The 20,110-nt window shown below is 36.5% G+C and overlaps 6 protein-coding genes across 6 annotated transcripts; 2 read left to right on the top strand and 4 right to left on the bottom strand.

The window, feature by feature from the left end:
* Nucleotides 1–673: 673 nt before the first annotated feature.
* On the bottom strand, nucleotides 674–2,113 carry L201_006884 (uncharacterized protein; the record flags this gene model as incomplete). The annotated part of the gene is made up of 3 exons (XM_066222597.1): nucleotides 674–1,619; nucleotides 1,752–1,988; nucleotides 2,064–2,113. The coding sequence occupies 3 exons, from the start codon at nucleotides 2,111–2,113 to the stop codon at nucleotides 674–676; spliced, it is 1,233 nt and encodes a 410-aa protein (XP_066078694.1).
* A 776-nt stretch (nucleotides 2,114–2,889) lies between these two features.
* On the top strand, nucleotides 2,890–4,012 carry L201_006883 (uncharacterized protein; the record flags this gene model as incomplete). The annotated part of the gene is made up of 4 exons (XM_066222596.1): nucleotides 2,890–3,112; nucleotides 3,287–3,544; nucleotides 3,639–3,757; nucleotides 3,899–4,012. The coding sequence occupies 4 exons, from the start codon at nucleotides 2,890–2,892 to the stop codon at nucleotides 4,010–4,012; spliced, it is 714 nt and encodes a 237-aa protein (XP_066078693.1).
* Nucleotides 4,013–4,382: 370 nt separating this feature from the next.
* L201_006882 (uncharacterized protein) lies at nucleotides 4,383–8,752 on the bottom strand (the record flags this gene model as incomplete). The annotated part of the gene is made up of 7 exons (XM_066222595.1): nucleotides 4,383–6,646; nucleotides 6,698–6,848; nucleotides 6,903–7,136; nucleotides 7,196–7,740; nucleotides 7,827–7,995; nucleotides 8,087–8,318; nucleotides 8,445–8,752. The coding sequence occupies 7 exons, from the start codon at nucleotides 8,750–8,752 to the stop codon at nucleotides 4,383–4,385; spliced, it is 3,903 nt and encodes a 1,300-aa protein (XP_066078692.1).
* Nucleotides 8,753–10,070: 1,318 nt separating this feature from the next.
* On the bottom strand, nucleotides 10,071–12,639 carry L201_006881 (uncharacterized protein; the record flags this gene model as incomplete). Its single annotated transcript, XM_066222594.1, has 4 exons — nucleotides 10,071–10,146; nucleotides 10,227–10,919; nucleotides 10,973–12,057; nucleotides 12,115–12,639. 4 exons carry the CDS (start codon nucleotides 12,637–12,639, stop codon nucleotides 10,071–10,073), a joined length of 2,379 nt encoding a protein of 792 aa, XP_066078691.1.
* A 1,160-nt stretch (nucleotides 12,640–13,799) lies between these two features.
* Nucleotides 13,800–16,908, bottom strand: L201_006880 (uncharacterized protein; the record flags this gene model as incomplete). Its single annotated transcript, XM_066222593.1, has 8 exons — nucleotides 13,800–14,807; nucleotides 14,882–15,027; nucleotides 15,131–15,642; nucleotides 15,704–15,739; nucleotides 15,802–15,870; nucleotides 15,938–16,230; nucleotides 16,369–16,471; nucleotides 16,622–16,908. 8 exons carry the CDS (start codon nucleotides 16,906–16,908, stop codon nucleotides 13,800–13,802), a joined length of 2,454 nt encoding a protein of 817 aa, XP_066078690.1.
* A 1,170-nt stretch (nucleotides 16,909–18,078) lies between these two features.
* Nucleotides 18,079–19,458, top strand: L201_006879 (uncharacterized protein; the record flags this gene model as incomplete). Its single annotated transcript, XM_066222592.1, has 7 exons — nucleotides 18,079–18,146; nucleotides 18,222–18,459; nucleotides 18,543–18,721; nucleotides 18,792–18,821; nucleotides 18,885–18,970; nucleotides 19,036–19,124; nucleotides 19,204–19,458. 7 exons carry the CDS (start codon nucleotides 18,079–18,081, stop codon nucleotides 19,456–19,458), a joined length of 945 nt encoding a protein of 314 aa, XP_066078689.1.
* Nucleotides 19,459–20,110: the final 652 nt, after the last annotated feature.

Raw genomic sequence — 20,110 nt, 5'->3', positions numbered from 1 at the left:
GTGTTGAAGTTTCGACGGACAAATACTGCTTGCTTTGCTCTTTTTACTTGTAAATGTGATTGTGAAATTGAATAAGAATATTATTTATGTTTTCTCACCTTTTTTAACGTAGAGTTTATGAAATTTATATTATTTTAGCTACGAAATTTCACTTATATATATATATAACATGAATAACAGAAATGCATTATTATATGGTTTTACATTACTGTGAATAATATTTCAAATAGCTTTAGCGCATACTTGCGCATGATGGCAAAATGTTAATTTTCTTTGCATTCTACATTCTGAATCGAAAACATTATATGAAATTGATTTATTTGTACTGAAATTATCATTTAATTCATATAAGGAGTGAATACATCAATGTTCACCAAGATTAAGTCATCTAATATACAACGGAGAAATATAATTTAAATATAATGAAAAAGGGAAAATGGGATAATGAAATATGAGATCGACTGGATTCAGCATATCTACAGAAAGAGAAGAAAAAGAAAACGTCGAAGGGCAAATAGCGTGAATCATTACAATTACAAACGGATTAAAAAGTAGCCTGTTGAGGACTAGTCCATTTCTTCATTGAAAAATGAATGAAGAAATTGGAATATCATGGAAGAGAAGACTTAAAAAAATTGAATGATGATTGAAGAGAAGTAGTAAATGAGTGTGATCATAATTCCATTCCAACTAAAACCCATTTTGTTATATCCCATTCCCAATCATTCAGTAACGATTTACAAGGTGATTTTAAAACTTGACCACCTGTGTACATTAAAGAATGTAATGTATCCCTTAAATATTCTTGATCTTGTTCATCTTGAGCATTCTCATTTCTATCTAAAATCAATATTAAGTTATTTGCTTCTAAAGCATCACAAGACAAATCCAATAAAGCCGTTAGAGATTCTCTTATATCTAAACCATATCTATCTGATATATTATGATTGATTGAATTTATCGAGTTTGATAAGGTAGGAGACAAAGAACAAGGTGAAATTGATAATAATGGATCATGTGGTCTTAAAACCTGAGAGAAATTAGGTGATAACTTTTCTGGTCTTTCTTGAAATCGATTTGTTGATGCTGAAGGTGGTAATAGATGAATAAAAACTGTTCTATTGACATGATGATCGAGTATAAATCCTTTCAAGACATTCGAAGGTGGTGTAACAATTTCCAAGGTAGTCGATAGATTTGATATACTCTGAAAATGTTTTGGAAAGATCGACGCAATTAACGATATGATTTGTCTCTCTTGTTTTGTAGGTAAAACAGTTTTATTTGTCAATTTCTTAGCTTGAACTGTAATCGTGGTAGGCTTGGCGGGCTGAGTTGGAGAAGAGGAGGAATCATTATCACTCATTGATGATGCCGATATAGGTGTAAGTGGGAGTGAATATGAAAGATTATTCTGCTGATGATGCGTTGTTGATGTATTCTGCTGAGGTATATCAACTGATTGAGTGAATGAAGAAGGTGGAGTAAAAGGATTTATCGGTATGTTGGATCGAGTCTGAGGAGATGATGAAATTGAGGACGATGGGGATAATGACGATTGAGAGATAGGATCATGCAGGTAGGACATCAAAGATTCTCTCGTATTCTCTGACGACTCGCTGACGTTCAAGTCCTGATGAATAGACGAAAAGTCAATTAGCTGATTGGACAGATCATCACGCAGCTGCCAACAAAAGGTTGCTCCAGCATATATACACTCACAGTTTGTGTTCTCCTCCTGCCTTCTTCACCGCCACTGCCGGCCACCGCCAGCGAAAGAAGCGTAAGATTGATTTTCTCCCCAACTATTATTGTTATCTTCAGAATAGACATAAATTTGACCACCTTGACCACCTGCTCTAGCTATAGCTAAAGGTGGACTATAAGGATTATCTATATCATGATGATGATAGTCAGATGAGAAAAGTAAGGGAGAGGTTGAAGGTGATGTTGTTGTAGCCCCTGTACCAGCGTTTCCCAAAGCGCCGCTATGACACGAGATATCAATTCAGTTAAAATACGAGACAACCAAGCAAGATAAGAGGTATTGGATTATCACTTACGCGGGGCGAAGATTCCGATTGATATTAATACTTCTTGTTGGTAGACTCATGGTAGGCTATATAATCTTGTATCAAGTCGGGCGTCTTGCCAAATAGGGGGTTGCTAATAAGCGTCTACTATGGAAAGGGTGAAGTCAAAGAGTTTATCTATTTGGTTTGCCTGATCGGTCTATCGGCGAGTCGAGGCGTTGGTAACTATACTGCAGAAAAAGGTGATTATTATAGCAAAGGTCGATGGATCGATAGCTAGTAGAATCTGATGATGCTGATGAAATATGATCGATATGTGTATTGTTGTCAAGTGTTAAGATAAAGGAAAGAAGCATAAGATGTAGACTTGCGTAAGATATCCTCGTTATCTCAATAGAATAGGTGATACAGTCAGTCTACAGTCAAAATGGCGCAATCACAGGTGGCAAAAAGTCCTGTATACTTTTGTTTGGAGCTACCAGACATTGACTATCCGCAACCGCAACCGGTTCTAAGTTTATTCGGGATGGTAATCAAAAAGGAATGTCCCAGAGCTGACTCGAACAGCTGTCTCCACAGAATTGTAGTTTCACCACAATGTAACGTACTGACCACCTATACGACTGAGACATCGAATTTTTGATTGTGCCCTCGCCTTAGAGCTATCTTATATAATGTTGCAATCCGCAAGCGCGTTCGTCGCGTTGAAGAGGTGTACTAATTAGAATCAGAAAGTCATAGCCGTGCACAATTCTCTATAAACATATATCGTATATCAATCAATCTTGTATCCTCTCTAGAGTCCACAATAACTTATTGAAACTTTGATTCTCGCAAACAAACCCGAACACACAGAATGACTTCGTCACAATCACCTCTCTTACCTTTGGACATCCGACTAAGAACCCTCGAATCCCAAATATATGGTGTGCCAAATTTCTTACTAGATGCTAATAATGATCAGCTAATCAAGAGAGGTGAATCATCAAAATCAATAATAAGACAAGTTAGAGAATCTGCAGAGATATTTGATAGACTATCAAGTGAAAGTGAGGGGATAAAAAGGTTGATTGAAGGATGTGAGTTTTGGTTTTATCTATTCATCTCTTGGTCACTTGTCTACATCAAGTGTGGATTTAGCATATCTGTGAGGGGGAATAATAATTGAAGAAACTATTCATCTATCCTTCAATTACCATACAAAGTAACGGAAACTGACTATTCAAGTTTGAAACATCAATACTCGAATATAGATGACCAATATTTCCCTTTAATAAATTCGACTAATTCAATAATAAACGATAATCAGCAACAACCAGCGTCTCAATCCTCTAGTAATAAAAATGATAAAAATGAAAGAATGACTATAAGAGAATCAGATTTATTACCTGATAAAGTCAAATTAACAATGATTTTAGAATCTTTTCATGATTTAAGAAATTCTGAAAGAGATTTAAGAGAAATTGATTTATTGAAGAAAAAACAAGTTCAAGGTAGTGGTAATTTAGAGGGTAAGCAAACATAAACATATAGATGAAATTGGTGGAGATCATTTAGCTGATACTATGATACATCAATACTCGATCTCTTTATCCTTTATTAAAGAACTATTACCATTAAAACCAAATTTAATAAATTCAATTAAGCAGACTCAAATACGTTCAAATGAATTATCAAAAGTGAAAAAAGATATTGAAAATTTGTTGAATAGGTATAATGAATATGTAAGTGGTATATATATATCTATATATATATATATCTATACAAAACAGAAAATCTGTGTAGAATATCGTTCTAGTCCAGACATCAGAATTAGTGTTAACTTGATTACGATTATTTTGCTTTTTACCTTTACCTTTTGATAGACTTCAACAACATCAGACTTATTTATTGATTTACATTATCAATTACAATATTTAGAAGATAGAGTATCCAAATTAGAAAGAAAGAAGAAAAAAGAAATAGAAGGTAGATTTTAGTCATTTTAGTATATTGCACAGGCTGAATCAATTTGAAGAAACCGATGAAAGAAGAATTTGTAATTTACACGATATGTTGTACGAGTACTGTACATAATTTAATGATTGAAAATGACTTGTGATGAAATCAACGTTTTGAAGATCAATATTAGAGGGTTTGTTTGCATTGTGAATATGCTCGGAAAGTGTTCTAGATGCTTAGATTGAGGGTATAGATTACATGCGATTGAATTAAAATGCATTATACAACAAATAAAGAAGGACTGTAAATGGAATCGTCCGTAATGTCTCATTTAGTGAATATCCAAGAACCGAAGTCTATCTTTATGATTATCGTGAAACGTAACCACTATCCTACTCATGTCGATTTCTAACTCCAGAATCCTTTCTTATCACTTGATCCAGGAGATCTAATTGGAGTTTTCATATCCTCTTGTCCATACACATCATCTTCTTCATGGTGATTATTATGTTTATTTTGATATTCTTGTAAATCGTACCAACCATTTCCAGGATTAGGTGAAATTGTATCTTCACTACCTTCTCTTAATTTTCTTCTACTATTGATACTATCTCTATCACTAAATGAATCTTTAAATTCATTAAATTCATCTTTGAGATTAATTGAACTTAATTTTTTACCTAATTTCCACCATTTTTTCTTTCCTCCTGAACCACCACTCCCATTTCCTGTACCATCATTTGAATTATTTGAGAACTGCGATAATGTAGGTGATTTCAATAATGAGGCATGTTGTTCTAATGTAGGTGACATTATGGTTGAAGGTGAAGAAGGATAAGAATAAGATGAATTTCTTTGTTGCATTCTTAATTTCAATTCAAATGATTCCGTTCGTTTGTGTGTATTCGATAAAGTTTCCTTTGTATCTGTAGAATTCGTCATAAGAGATTTTGATGATTCTCTTAATTGTTCAATCGATTTTGAACTTCTTAACCCTTTACTTGGAGTTGGTAATCCTTCTTGTTTGATACCAAATTCATTTGGATGAGAATGAGAGAAATTAGGTAATCCATTGATAAGAGTTTTATCTTGATCGGCATTTTCAGTTAAAGAAGGTAATAAACCTCCGTGGTTTTTTAACCTGTTTGCTTTAATCGTATCTACATCAGATACAACTGGTCTTGTAGGTGTCGGAGTAGGTGATTTTTCTTTGTCCCTATTATCTCTATAACTATGATTCCTTTCGATTCTTCTTGGTGGTAAATAATTATCATATTCGCCATCTAACGCGTTATCTATAGTTGAAGGAACTAATCTTTTTTGTTTGAATTCCCATGCATCCCTATTTAACCTTTGATTTGTTTCTTTTTCTTTTAACCAACTAAAGAAATTCATTGGTAATTCTCTTAATCTATTTTGTTTAGGTAGTGTATATCCCATTGGTCTAGAAGATGAAAAACTTGCTCTTGAAGGTGGTCTTGATAATATTGTCGATTGTTTTGAACCATCTGATATGAAGGGAGATGCAGGTAAGAGGTTTCTGTAAGCTGCATCTTTCGGTGGAGAAGCGATTAAATATGAATTATCGTTGGGTAGAAGAAAAGGTAACATGAATCTACTATCTAACAATTCACCAAGACATTCGGGTGCCGATTGTGGAATGAATTCGCCTAAAGCCACTGTACCATCAAATAAAGCATCTATAGGTGTTGAATCATCTACAGCACCTTGTAAAGATATATTAGATGATAACGGAGGTTCACCATGCCCATGACTACTATTATCAGAAGAAAGTGATCCAAGTGATCTTCTTCTTTCAGCTTCTTGAACACTATATTGAACCCTTCTTTTCTCCCAATCTTTCTGTAATTGAACTAGATACTGTCCACATTCTTCATTCATTTTACCTTCATTGACTTCATATTTATAATCTTTGACTGCTCTCCTCATTTGTAAAGGATTAACAGCTTTCATATTTTGTAAAGTACCTATCAACGTATCGAACTCCTTGATTTGTGATAAACATTGTAGCCATTGTAGTAATTGACTAACAGGTTCTAAATGTTTTGTAGCTGTTTGGGCGGGTAGACCATTCGCTCTTACCCAGTCATCTAATACAGATATATTCATCTTGATCTGTAAAGCTTTGGTACGACAAAGGTATTTCTTCTGAGCCAAAATTCTGTTGAACAATTCGCACGAAATCCAAAAATATACTTGCGAAAATGCTTGTACAACGATAGCGGGATTAACCTCGTAAAGCTGAAGAATTAAGAGCACACCAGATAGAATATCTGTTATTCGAGAAGGATTGATTTCTATCTCTACCGTCGGAGTGTGAGATTGAGCCGAAGTTCCACTAATATTGGATTCATGGGATATTGATCTAGGTGTACCGACTCCTAGGCGAAGGTCACTCATTGACTGATGTCTATTTGGTGTACGTTGAGGTGTACCATATACCGAAGAAGAAGCTGGGGAATCACCAGGCGAGGAAGCGAAAATGGATGCTGCCCGAGGAGTTTCCCGCTTCTTCTTCGGTGCAAACGATCTGAATATCGACCATTCACCTTCGAAGCGGATATCATTGAAATCTTCCAGCGTCTCATAGTCTAGAATAGCAGCGTCGAGGTATATATCGATGCGTTGTTCGGCGATACGTATAACGAAGACTGACATTCGGGTCAGCTAGATTGCTCCGACATCCACAATTGTTGGCTCACCGTGTATAGCATTGATCAGTTCTTCCATCATTCCCAGTACGTCCAATTCTTCACATGCAATACGTAGAGGAGGATCGGCACGTATGAGGTGTAATAGCACAGCTGTGTTATATGCCCAAAATGCTAGATAGGCGAGGTTGTCGACATTGTTCTTACGAAAACGTACATTAGGTATTGCAGCGATATATAGGATGAATCTACTCACACGCACGCCGTCTTCTATTCTATCCACTATGCCGTCAATCAGATCTTCTAACCAAGTCTCATCGCATTTATACAGAGCAAATCTAGCATAAAGATATAGGGCATTGGCAGGTAATGATCGTTTCTGCAAAGGTTGACAGACTGGCTGGTAATCCGTTATAAGTATATCGAAGATTGCTGGTAAGTGAGTCAATGAGAAAACAAGCATATTAGAGTTGAGGTCCAGTTGAGAAATCTATTACCAAAATTGATTTTATCAGCCTAGATATCTTTCTAATATCTTACATGACTCACATCAAAATCGTCTTCTTCGAAACCATTATCACTCTCATCATCATTCTGTCTTTCAGCTTCTAGATCTATCTCATAACCCATCCAACCTAAACCGCTATCACGATCATCCGATTCAGCTTTAATTTCAGCTTTAGTAGGTAGCGGTTTAATCAGTAATTCAGGATCAACATCAACCATTCTTGCTCTTTCTCTTAACCAAGTTTCTCTTTCTAATTCGATCTGATATCTCCTTTCTTCACGTTCAATAGCTTCCATTTTTACTGTTGCTTGTCTACGTCTTCTTTCTAACATTGATTGACGTGCAGGTGGAAAATGTGGTATTAATGTTGTAGCTGTTTGTGGTGTTGTAGAAGATTCTCCTCCATAACATGTTGCATGTTCTAAAAATAATGCAACATCCTCTTTATCTGGTAATCCTACAACTAGATCTAATGGAGTAAGTCCCCTATTAGTCAAAGCATGTGGTGAACTTCCACGAGAAAGAAGAAATGATATTAAAGGTGGAGTAGATATAAGTGCTGCGAGATGTAAAGGGGTCCAACCGGCTAAGAGAAAGATTATGATATGATCAGCTTTTGGAGCAAGTAGTGAAGGGGAAGAAGCACAAGCACAATGACAATTATATACTCACTTCTATCTTTTCCTCCACGTTGACCTACTTCCAAGCCCCATCTACCTACAATAACTCTGACGCTTTCTTCTTTGTCCTGTCTACCGCAAGAAGCCTGTACAGCCATTCCTACCAAGCCCCACCCCTCTTCATCTTCTAGCTGTTGAGCTTGCGTATCTAGTATATCAGCCTAAAAACCTGACGTCAGCTCATATGATCATCCGAGTTTTCTATTGTTGGCTGACATGGGATATTCTTTGTTTATGAATAAAATCACTTACCCATTTTCCCTCCAAGCCGACCAGCCAACCAATTAAATCAGTGTCACATCTTTCCACAGCCCATTTGATTGATCTTCTCAATATCAAACCGAGTCTAAGTTCTCTACCGATATCACCATCATCATCATTGTTATTTGATTTTGATTTCTGGGCGTCCAATAAAGGTAATATATTTGCTGGTGAAGGATCAGCTAAGAATCTTGGTTCCGGTACACGTTTATACGATCCTGATCTGTTTGTAGTCGTCAATCATATCCAAGTCAGCTTCTATATAAGTTGTATTGATTAAAGGAATTGCTGATTCTTGAGTCAATGTAAAGATGATAACGTTATTCAAAGTACAGGAAAAACAACATACCTATGTAGACCTCTTCTTGAACTTTCACCCAAACTAGAAGAACCATGATATTGTCCAGATGTAATCCCATTTCCCGTAGTTGAAGAAGTTATACTAGCAGTTTCAACTTGTAAACCTCTATGATCAGGACTTGACATAGTTAAATCAATTAATGGGCTTTCAGGTACTAAAACATGTGATAATTGTGGATTATGTAGTGGATTTGGTGAAAATGCTATCTGAGAGTCGATTGAAGGTGAATTTGGATTTATTGGGGGTGGAAAAGATGGTCTTCTAATTGCATTTGGTTTTACTGAAGGAGGTATCATGGTGGATACCATCATTGTCTAATTTCTTTTACTTTAACGTCTGCTTCCAGGTAGAAATGTTGATGACGATATTCATATGGACATATGGTTATGGTTTTTGATCCGCAAAATACTACTGATATATGTGTTCCGCTGATTCTAGCTGAATAAAGAGTAATGAACAGACTTTGAAGTTTCAGGCAGAAAGAGTACCAATTTTAGTCTGCTTACGATGCCGAAGCTGATTATAGCATTTGTTCGTTTGTTTTCGAGATAAGTTAAAAACAATACTATTCAAGCTGATTGAGTTTTGACTTGTTGAGAATCCTTTAATAACACTAAGGTAATCCAGAAATGTCCTTTTAATTCGAAACAACAACAACAACCAATTCTCAAGGTCGCGTGTGATTTTGTTCACCACTTAGCTTTTTACCCTTGAATCTTGCTTTTAATTTTTGGGTTTATTGGTCTATCTTTGAGTAAGATTAATAATACTGGTAAAAACGTAGAGATGACTTGTTGTTCGAGAATACTAACTAGAATCACTCGTGTTTCGTTAACAACGATTCCAGACAACAGGATGAAAGTTCAGAAGTTCATAGCTGGAATTGATAATCCACATGTCGGATGTCGAACTGAATGGTGGCTTGATTTTTATCTCATTCCACGCGTATACATGTTATCTTAACTTAACATTCTTAATAGATTTTACCTATTCCGGAACCTTAATCGTTGGAACCAAACAAGCATGTTAACTATGTGAACAATGTATGTAGCTGCATCTTGCAGTCGTGATATAGCAGTACTTGTTTATACTTCACGAATAGATGTCATATGATGGTATTTGCAATATTGTAGATGACGATAGTAACGAATCTTGCTTGCATTTTTAGTAATGCGGTCTCACTCATCAATTTATCTTGCTTTCTTCCTTTCTGGTTGACGCTACTCAGATACCAATATATATATACATATATTTATGGATTAAGTTGTGAAATTTGCATTAGCTATACATCCCCTTGTTCAATGATTTCAACTATCTAATGACTACTAAACTACTGTATCACTAAAAACTAAAAGATCTTTATATATTCGTACATTATTGAGAATTGTATCATATCATATTTTGTTGAAGAATTCTAATGATACATGATATGATTTGTTATTGAATTGAAAAAAGAAACATTAGATGTATAGATTTATACGAGAAAAGGTTGGTATGGGTTTTTTTGAAGGATATATATATATATACGATTGAGTTTATCACTATAAGCGATGGGATTTATCAAGGTGTTCGTGGGCAAGAAGATAGGTATGTTCGCCGGACAAGAAAAATTTTCTAATGATTATATGAACCATTCAATCTATCATCAGATTGACCTTTTAATCTGAATTGAGCGAATACAGGAATATGACTAAAAAAGATGACAATGATAAGAAGGTCAGTTGGGCTTGTTACGAATATAAAGGCAAATAGGTAAAAATCAATACTCACTCTGATGGGAAATGATTATTTGGGAAACCAACACATTTATCTAAATAATCTCTATCTACATCACCTAAAACTGAAGTAACTTTCATCGTTTTATGTGTATAGAAAATATAATCTATTGCAGCATCAAATGTTGGTGTAAAATTTGTCATTTTCATTTCACCAAAAGATGAGCATGAAGATTTTAAATTTAATTTATGTTTTAAACCTTTATTTGTATATGTACCATATAAATGATCCATAAAATCTTCATGATTTCCTGGGATTTCACCATTTGATAAGAAATCATATACAGCTGAACCACTTAATGAATTTAAATCTACACACATGATTAAAGGTATATCTCTACCTTTTTCAAATTTATCATATTTTGGTGGTCCTCTACCTAAATTATATTCTTTATCTGTATTACTGGATAATTTTGCAGGTAATTTTGAAAAATTTTCAACTATTTTTTCTAATTCTTCCATTAACATTCCAATTTGGACTAATTTCACATCTCTATATCGATGATCCCAATAAATATGTGAATTTGCAACTAATAATCTTGCTCCAGATGCTTTAAATTCTAATGCTGCAACCACGGCTATATTATCACGAGACATGACTCGATTGAACATGTCTTCCGTACGCATATCTGTTTTACTGATTGCCAACTGGTTAAATTCCACTACTTGAGCTTCGATTAATTGGAACCTAGATAGAAACAGAATTAGCTAAGCCTTGATATGCTTTATCAGACTACTTACCTATCACTCTTCCAGAAAGTAGCGCAGCCGTCCACAGCTTTTTGTTCATCTGAAGACATGGTTCTAGCTCTAGATCGAGGATAATGTTGACCTTCATAACCGTGTCTCTTCAATTCTGGCAGAAAGAATTCTGCGAACTGCTCACAGTCTATTTCTTGGAGACAAACGATATCTGCTGAAGCTTGAGCAATTTCATTCAATAAAGCAATCTTTCGATATTCCCAATCTAATGCCCAACTAGGTGTATAAGAATAAGTTGTTCCAGGGGCGAAAGAATGACATAGGATGTTGTATGTTAAGACTGTGAATGATTCTTGTTTACCAGATGAAGGTGATGATACATCCGGTTCAATTTCTATCCAGTGTCTCTCAGGTGGTTCTGTATCATATGAACAATTATCCCTCATATGATGTATTATTCCACTTGTCCCTTGATCCGCTATAAGTTTCTTCAACCTATCATCTAATGGATTACCTTCTACACCTAATGTCTCTAATTGATAAAGGGTTCCTAATTCATATGGCAACGTCGTTAGGTGATTGTCAAATAATAACAAATCCTTCAATTTGCATAAGACACCGATTTCAGGCGGTATAGAGGTGAGCTCGTTGCCTGTTGCATCAAGTAAGGTGAGTTGGCGTAAATTAGATATGGCGGAGGGTATGGATGTAAGGGCGTTGTGATTGACGTATAAGGATGTGATGTGATCAAAGGAGAATAAAGCTGTTGATAGTGTTTTTAGACGTATACCACCTAAATCTAAACCTGTCCAAGGCTCTGAACCTTTATCTTCTTCCGTTGGTGCAGGTGGTTGGGCGGGAGTTGCTGGGTCAGCATGTTCAGGACCAGGTGTAGAAGAAGGATCTGATGGGGGAGGTGGGGGAGTTACACCTCTATCCGAATCGGCTCGTGTGACTGAAAGTGAGGTTTGTTTTCGATGAATACCATTCAAGGCGTTAGATTGAGATGATGCTGGACGGTTGTTTGGGTCGGTTATGGTTACTGCGGATGGTTTGTTTGTAGCTCGAGACGATATAGCAGCTGCTCTAGCTCTATGATGTGGAGAAGATGAAAGCCGGGATGCCTATAGAAATCGCAAAATCAGCTGATGTTTGTGGATATTGATCAAGTGATAGCTTACCTCTGCCCTTAGCAATTGGTGTTGCCAGAAAGCTGTTAAAGGCATTGAAGGTTCATTTCCTCTTGGTGGGCTATTTTGCTGATTATTTTGATTTGAATTACCGAACAAGCTCATTCCACCATATCCAGATGGACCATGACCTGAAGGTTGACCTGGTCCACCTAGTCCTCCACCCAACCCACCACCTATATGAGAATTTCCACCAAAAGTTGGATGATGTTGATTATGTCCACCATGTAATTGAACATGATTTGAATGTTGCTGTTGTTGTTGATGATGTCCTACTCCATGTCCACCTGCTCCTCCACCACCTCCACCACCACCTAAGGATGGATATCCTCCAGGTGAAGGTAATGGCATACCACCGGGTGTAAATGACGGATGTGAAGGGTGTCTTTGCCAACCTCCTCCTCCTCCTCCACCGCCAGAACCTAATCTATTTCCTACAGAATCTCCATTACTGTCGTGATGTTTTGATCCTCCGCCTGTAGAGGCATGTGATGTTTGCTGATGTGGATAAAACATCCAGGTTGGGTTGTATATTGTAATTTACTAGTAAGATGACACAAGGGTTTATTTAGTGGGTATTCGAGAATAATATTGTGATAGAACGAATGCTAGACAAGAGACATAGATCAAAAGATAACTTATGAAAGTAAAGGATTGGATTGTATAGAAGATAGACCGAAAGGTAGTTCGGCCCTAAAAGTTGAGTGTAAGAGCGGTATTATCAGACTCACTGATATTATTCCGTTGATTTATATTTAATGATACTCCTTTCTTTGGTTGTTGAGGATATACAAATGATGAAAGATGAAGTAGAGGAGGAGGTTCTGAATTGGTATTATTGACCAGATCTATCATTGACGATCTTGTCAATACAAATTTGTATAATGTATAAGTGTGATTGGAATTTGTCTTGTTATCCCGATCAATGAAACGAAAGGATACTACTTGTTGCTCTAATATCGCGCTGAGCAAGCGAAAGGTGACCAATGACTATCTATTTATGTATATGTTGTTGATTTTTTGGCTGTAAGAAGAGGACAATCTAAGATATGATTAATGATTGTTTCAAGATAGGTCTTATTGTCTTGAGTGTATATTATTAGACAATTAAGCTGATTTGACTAGATGCAACACTATCGGTCTAACAGGTCAGCGATGTCGGCAGGAGTGAATGTGATGGCGAGTAAAGGGGGTTTATAACAATCAAGCTCAAGGTGGCACTTGAAACGATGACAGCTCAATCACGCGGAGCTAGCCGCAAGTAACGGAATTAATCGGTGTTTTAACACACAATAAGCTAATGTGGCGTACTGTAGATCACCTTGGTTCCCCATTGTTGTTGTTGTAACCGCTGTCTGTGCACAACAAGTCAAAGAAAGCGAGCATGAGATATTTCTCTCTTTGTTATGCTTGCATAGGGGGGTTGGAATCAACAAATCATCCTGCGTGGAATTGGTAGTTGTACCTTTTTATCATTTGCCTTGTTGAGAAGCATCAAACAATCACATTACTGGTACAATACAACTATATATATGGCTTCGTTTATGTATATGTATATGACGTTCTTATATATATCAGAAATGTCCGTCCATTCCAATACCCAAAATCAAACTCAAAGGTGGAGATATAGTATCCGATGGTGTATGTACATAATTGAACTGAAGTTACTCTATCAATTATGAACCATATCTCGGTCCAGCAAATCCAGGTGAATCATTTTTTGATTTGGGTGCTCTTGGACCCATTAACCCTTTTATTCCATTTCCAGTTCCATTCCCATTTCCATTCCCGTTATTTGCAGCAGAGGTATATGCAGTTGGTCTGACAGTGAGGGAAGAAGAATCGTAATCACTTGTTCGATCACTTGAATTTGTACCAAACGTAGTTGCTGTTGTGGCAGTCATAGGTGTAGGTGTAGTAGGTATTGGAGATTGTTCTCTTGATAAATTGATTCTATGTCCTACACCAAATTCAACTTGATGTTGATCATGTCCACCTTCAGTTGTTTTGCCATCATCCTCATATGTCGCATCATCATCATCATCACTTTGATTGATAAAAGAATCCCCATCATCATCGTAAGCCTGATGATCGACTAATGCAGTTCTTTCTTGCTTATCTATACTATCATTTTTATTCTGTTTACTTAACTTCGTCTGAGGGAATTTCTTCTCTTTTTGGTTTTCTTCTGATCTATCTTTAGATTTTGATCTTTTATTTTCATGATTTTGATTATTGCCACTCAAAGATAAATCAGGTCCAGAAGGAAAATGAAATAATCCACTAAATCCTCTATGTCCTGAATTCAATTTACCACCACCACCTGAATTATCTTGATGTGGAGGAGGTAAAGCTAATAGTTCACTATATGGATCTGAATAATTTGAATGTAGATGTCTAGGTTCTTCCGTATATGCTTGATCTCTTACTATCACAGGATTCGTTTGAACTCTGGTGGAAGAAGATGATCCTTTCTCCTTTTCTCCGTATGGATCTTCATCCTCCTCCATTACCGGATATACAGGTCCACCTGAAGGTCTTCTACCTCCCATCATTGGGAATCCCCTATTTGTGTCGGCAGATGGTGAAGGTGGTGGGTGTTGGTGGGGTCTATATGTATGCACTGCGGCATCATCAGGCTGTGTACCATAATGATATTGGTGAACTACATCCGCTTCTTCAAACTGTCAATGTATTATGTTTATGTTAGTTTCCAGCTTTACTTCACTGATCAGCCTAGAGAATGCAAGGAACTTACCTTCAACTGAGATTTTGATCGTTGTGGAGAAGGGAAATATCCATGACCTGAATTTGGGAAACCGTGTGGTGACAACGCTGAAGGTGATTTAGCTGAATGTAAAGATATCTGATCCATCGCATCTACTGGCATTGGATTGTCGGATACTGAAGGGGCAATACACAGTGTTAGTCATATCGTTATATTTTATCTGTAGCGGGGTTAATTAATCCATAAAAGGGAAAGCAAGGGTAGGTAGAGAAGACTTACATTGAAATCTTTCTAGTTGACCTAAACCATGCGTACTTAGATTACCACTGCTATTATGACCATATAAACCACCACCGACACCACCATTTTTAGAGCTAAACATTGAAGTTGAACGACCCATTCCCATTCCCATTCCAGATGAAGAAGCATTCGACATTCTTCTTGATACAGATCTTGCTCTAATAATTGAACCTACAGCACCAAATCCACCTCTTAAAGCATCCATACCTGGATCTTCCATTGAAGTAACTTGACCTTTTTCCGCATCTTCAGTTTGATGTGATGCAGCTTTCATCAAAATGGTTGATTTTCTATCTAACTTCGAATCTAAAGCTTCAGGATCAACTTTAGATAATTGTAATAATGTTATACCTAAACATGTAACTAAAAAACCTAATACCATTGTAATTAATGTTACTGCACTTGCTTTCAATCCTTGATATAATATAAATGATGTGATGAGTGTTGCTGATGAGAAAAAACAGAAATATACAGGTACTACCATTGAAGTGCTATAAGGAGAAATTCAATGTTAGTTGGTGCTAATGTAGATAGTCTGAAATTGATACTTACTTGAACAACTCTAAGGCTTTATTTAGGTAATTGATTCTATAGTTGTAGTATAATGTCAGCTGATAGGGATTGTTTCCTGCAAACCCAAAATGACTTACTCAGTTAATAATGTGATTACGACGAATACAAATAAGAACCAGAAGAACCAATTCTTGACTTGATTGTTACTGTATTGATAAGGGATATTAGCTTAATTAAGCGGAAGAAGGTGACATGTTATGGTTTACAACTCACCCCTGTATACTAGTAACGATACTTGCACCTAAACCTTGTGTACAACTAACACTAATACCACCAATTAAACTACATATACTTATATAAGGTAACATTGATTTTTTACCCCATTTAGGTGCAACAAAGAATATCATAACTAAACTACCGGCAATTAATAATCCTGACCAAACTAAGAAACCAACAGATAGAAACAATTTTTTGAATTCGTTTATAGTCGTAACTGATTGTTCTTCAGGTGCATTCAATGCTAATATAACCGCTCCCATTATACATAATGTACATCCTATCCAACCCTATATGTCGTACGAGATGTATGAGAAGAAACAAATTAGCATTACCACAGAAAAGGCATCCCTCGGCTTGAAACAAAGAAAGAGTGTATATTTGAAATGCGAGACGAGAAAAGAAGCACCGCTGTATCAACAACTTACAAAGAAAGTCAACTTTTCTTTCAGCAGGAAGTGCGATAATATCGCTGCTACTACTACAGACAAAGCTCCCATCGGCGTGACTAAAATAGCTTCTGTAAATGCACTACCATGGAGGTATTACAATATTAGCTAAGATAAACCTCCGTGTATTATAGGCCACCTCTCTCAATTTTCGCTCTTGCTTTTTTCCTCTCGCATTCTATCCTACTTCTTCCTCGGCTTATCGATATTGAATGACGTAGGAAACACTCACTAAGCAACGAAATTACATATTTCACCCAAAATCATAGTAATCATTCCAGTCCACCATAACCAAGATTTCAAATAACCATGACCTTCACCAGCAATATTCCCATATTTTTTAGTTGATTCTATTAATCCTTTTTTCTTTATCACAAAACTTGAACCAATTAATAATCCTGATCCAACAGCTAAACAAATACCAACTATTTTAAATGTTGGATTTGAATTTTGATCAACTAATCCATGTGTTGATGCAGATGCTGATACAGCCGCGGAACTTGCTGAAGAAGATGACATCTTCAAACGAATCTGCTGCTCTGCAAGACTGTCCAATTATCTCTTATTTGTATATCGAATTTCTAGATAAATGGATTTAGGTGTATTATTGGTATTGATTAAACTGCTCTCTTACTCCAAAAAAGTGGTTCTACGACACGTCTATAATTTCGTTTATCCTTATTCACTTGTTGAATATTTACTGCAACTGCGCGATTCACACAGGATTTTGCTTCTTGATGTTGATCGATACTACGTATGTTCGGAAGGTATTTTGGTGTGTTTTCGATGTTATGTCTGTGTTTGTTTTGATTATCACAACTAAATACAACTGTCGACTATTTTTCTGGTATGCTCGTATATTTTCGTGATCTTCGTGAGTAATCTCGTTCTATCTTCGAATGGTTGTATATGTATGTCTCGGATATACTTGAATGAAACTGGTATGTATAATTCAATATGCTAAATACAGAGCGTCGTGAACGAGCGGAATGAGAAATGTGAATGACCTTGATATGCGAAAAAAAGAAGCGAATGATGACGTTCTACCTTACACAGGAAAGTTGAGTGATAAACAGGAATTTCAGGTTAACAACCTCCTTTGATATAAGTTTTAGTCTAGTTTGTGCAGTTCAATAACGATCTGAAGTACTGCGGATGAGTTTTGCATTACTTGACATCTATCATGTTTCTCTGCGAGGCTAGGTTGACACTGCAAAGACCAGTAGTAGATGGTTTTCATCGTTAATTACGAGAATGTGGTACAGGATGCGGTGTTAGGATCTCATCTCGTAGTCGATCAAAATACGGGATGAGGGTGGGTAGTAGATTAGAAGGCGCGTTATTTCCAGTTTCTAGTATAGTTTTAGGGTCAACTTGATCCATCATACGCGTTCCAGACTTTTTTATATATGGGGGAATACGTAATACCCCTTTAACCCACATTACAGACAGATCATGATCCGGTTAAAACAAGATGAATTGATCACCGGTTCATCATCCACTTTGTTTGTACTGTATGCTATGTTCATGTGCACAATTCTATTCAGAGCTTGGACTTGTTGATATGTATATATGTATCTATGTAGACTCGAATAAGGTAGCTACATCATGCACATCTATGTTATCATGTTATCACCCCCACATGATACTTATAATAGCATTCAGTAATCAAGGTCATATATACTCATCATGACTGTGTTACAACCAATCCGCAAAGCAGCTATCATAGGAGCAGGTCAGATGGGATTAGGTATTGCGTGAGTGGAACAAGGGAGATGGTAAAGCTTAGCATCTGATCATAGTTCGATATGCTAAATTCTGATACTTCATAGCTATGTATCAGTCGTACATGCTAAAATACCAATAACAATACATGATCCATCTGAAAGAGTCTTATCTTCAGCATTGGAAAAATACAAATCATTGATTTCAAGGGACATTGCCAAATCTAGATTAACTCAAACAGAAGCAGATGAAGCATTATCAAAGTTTCAAACACTTCAAGGTGATGGTACAGGAGAGAATGGTCAAGGGGCAGCACTGAAGGACGATACAGATTTAATCATTGAGGTGAGCTCCCTCTCTGTATAAAGGTTGTTTCAAGTCGGTATATACAACATGACTTTTCATGCTGATGTTGAGAAATTCGATAGGCTATACCAGAAATACCTGAATTGAAATTAGGCTTGTTCAAGAGACTAGGTCAGCTACTACCCGAGTCAACAATCTTGGGTAGTAATACAAGTAGTATAAGTATAACGAAATTGGCCGCTTCTGCTGTATCCTCATTGAGTAAAGAGGAAGGTAAAAGGAGTTCTGAGCGGGTTATTGGGTAGGTATTTTCGCGTTTTCACCAAATCTCTTTCACATTGAAGAGACTAATAAGCCTAAATCTTAATTAGAATACACTACTTCAATCCTGTTCCACAGATGTAAGTTATCTAGGATTCATCGTTGTATCGAGCAAGCTCTTAACCTTATCTTCGGGATAACAGGAAATTAGTCGAAATCATACCCGCTTTACAGACCTCTCAATCTACTATTGATAGAGCCAAAGCCTTCGGTAAAGCCTGTAAGAAAGGTGTGTTGTTCAAGAAGAAACGTAACAGACTATATGACAATATACTAAAGCTCGATTTGTGACAGAGGTAACGACATCATCCGATTCACCTGGATTTATAGCGAATGCTATTCTCATGCCAATGATCAATGAAGCTATAATGGTACTAGAAAAGGTATTATCTGGTCGTTTGCCCCAATATTTACCATGTTTTCTGAATGACTAAGACTGAATTTGAATTTTACTGTAAATAGGGCATCGCGACTCCAGCGGATATCGATCTAACTTTTAAATTAGGAATGTCACATCCAATGGGTCCATTGACATTAGCAGATTTGATTGGTTTAGATACATGTCTCAATATTCAGAGAGTTCTGCATAACGAAACTGGTGATAGTAAATATAGACCGTCGGGTTTACTGATTAGAATGGTTGATGCTGGATGGGTAGGTAGAAAAGGTGGTAAAGGCTTTTATGAGTATGATAACAAGGGAAATAAGCTGGATTGAGTGGGAATTGGGTGGGAAGAAAGCTCAAATCGAGGTGATCATACGTGATGTGATCGGCGTCAAAAGGAAGAGATCAGAAGAAGAGATCTTTAGAGATTAGATGTTATGTACTATTTGTTTCCCGTTTCATCATTGTACAGTAATCCCAGACTGTATGCACCATGTAATGTAAATCACAGATTTGCTAATTGCGAGCGATATCGCGTTATTCCCTTATTTTCGTTCAATTTTCTCCATGACAGACTAATCCTTTCAAGCTGTATCCCGTAGCAGCTGCACGAGTCTCCTCTTCTCTATTATTCAGCTGTACAAGGAGATTCAGCAAGATGAAAGGGTTGAATCATGACTTACATGCATTGAAAATGTAATGGTCATATCGATACTAAGCTATTATACCCTGATCTTCCGTGATTCCGGCACATTTGATTTCCACTCAATATTCATTTGGGAAATGTTTATTTACATCCCTTTTTTACGATTTCGCGACTTTTTTAACATTACCTACCCGCTGATTATCAACAATTAATCTTGGTCGATTCTCATTCGTTTGTGTCTTTTTTTCTTTCTCTTCGAATAACATATAGACATATACCCAAAACGAGCGTAGAAGCAACACACAAGCCGGCTGTGATATAAGAGGATAAATCGATGC

Source organism: Kwoniella dendrophila, chromosome 9 (assembly GCF_036810415.1).
Source record: "Kwoniella dendrophila CBS 6074 chromosome 9, complete sequence".
Lineage (NCBI taxonomy): Eukaryota > Fungi > Basidiomycota > Tremellomycetes > Tremellales > Cryptococcaceae > Kwoniella > Kwoniella dendrophila.
Note: the sequence above shows the minus strand (reverse complement) of the source record. Positions and strands in the feature narration are given on the sequence as shown.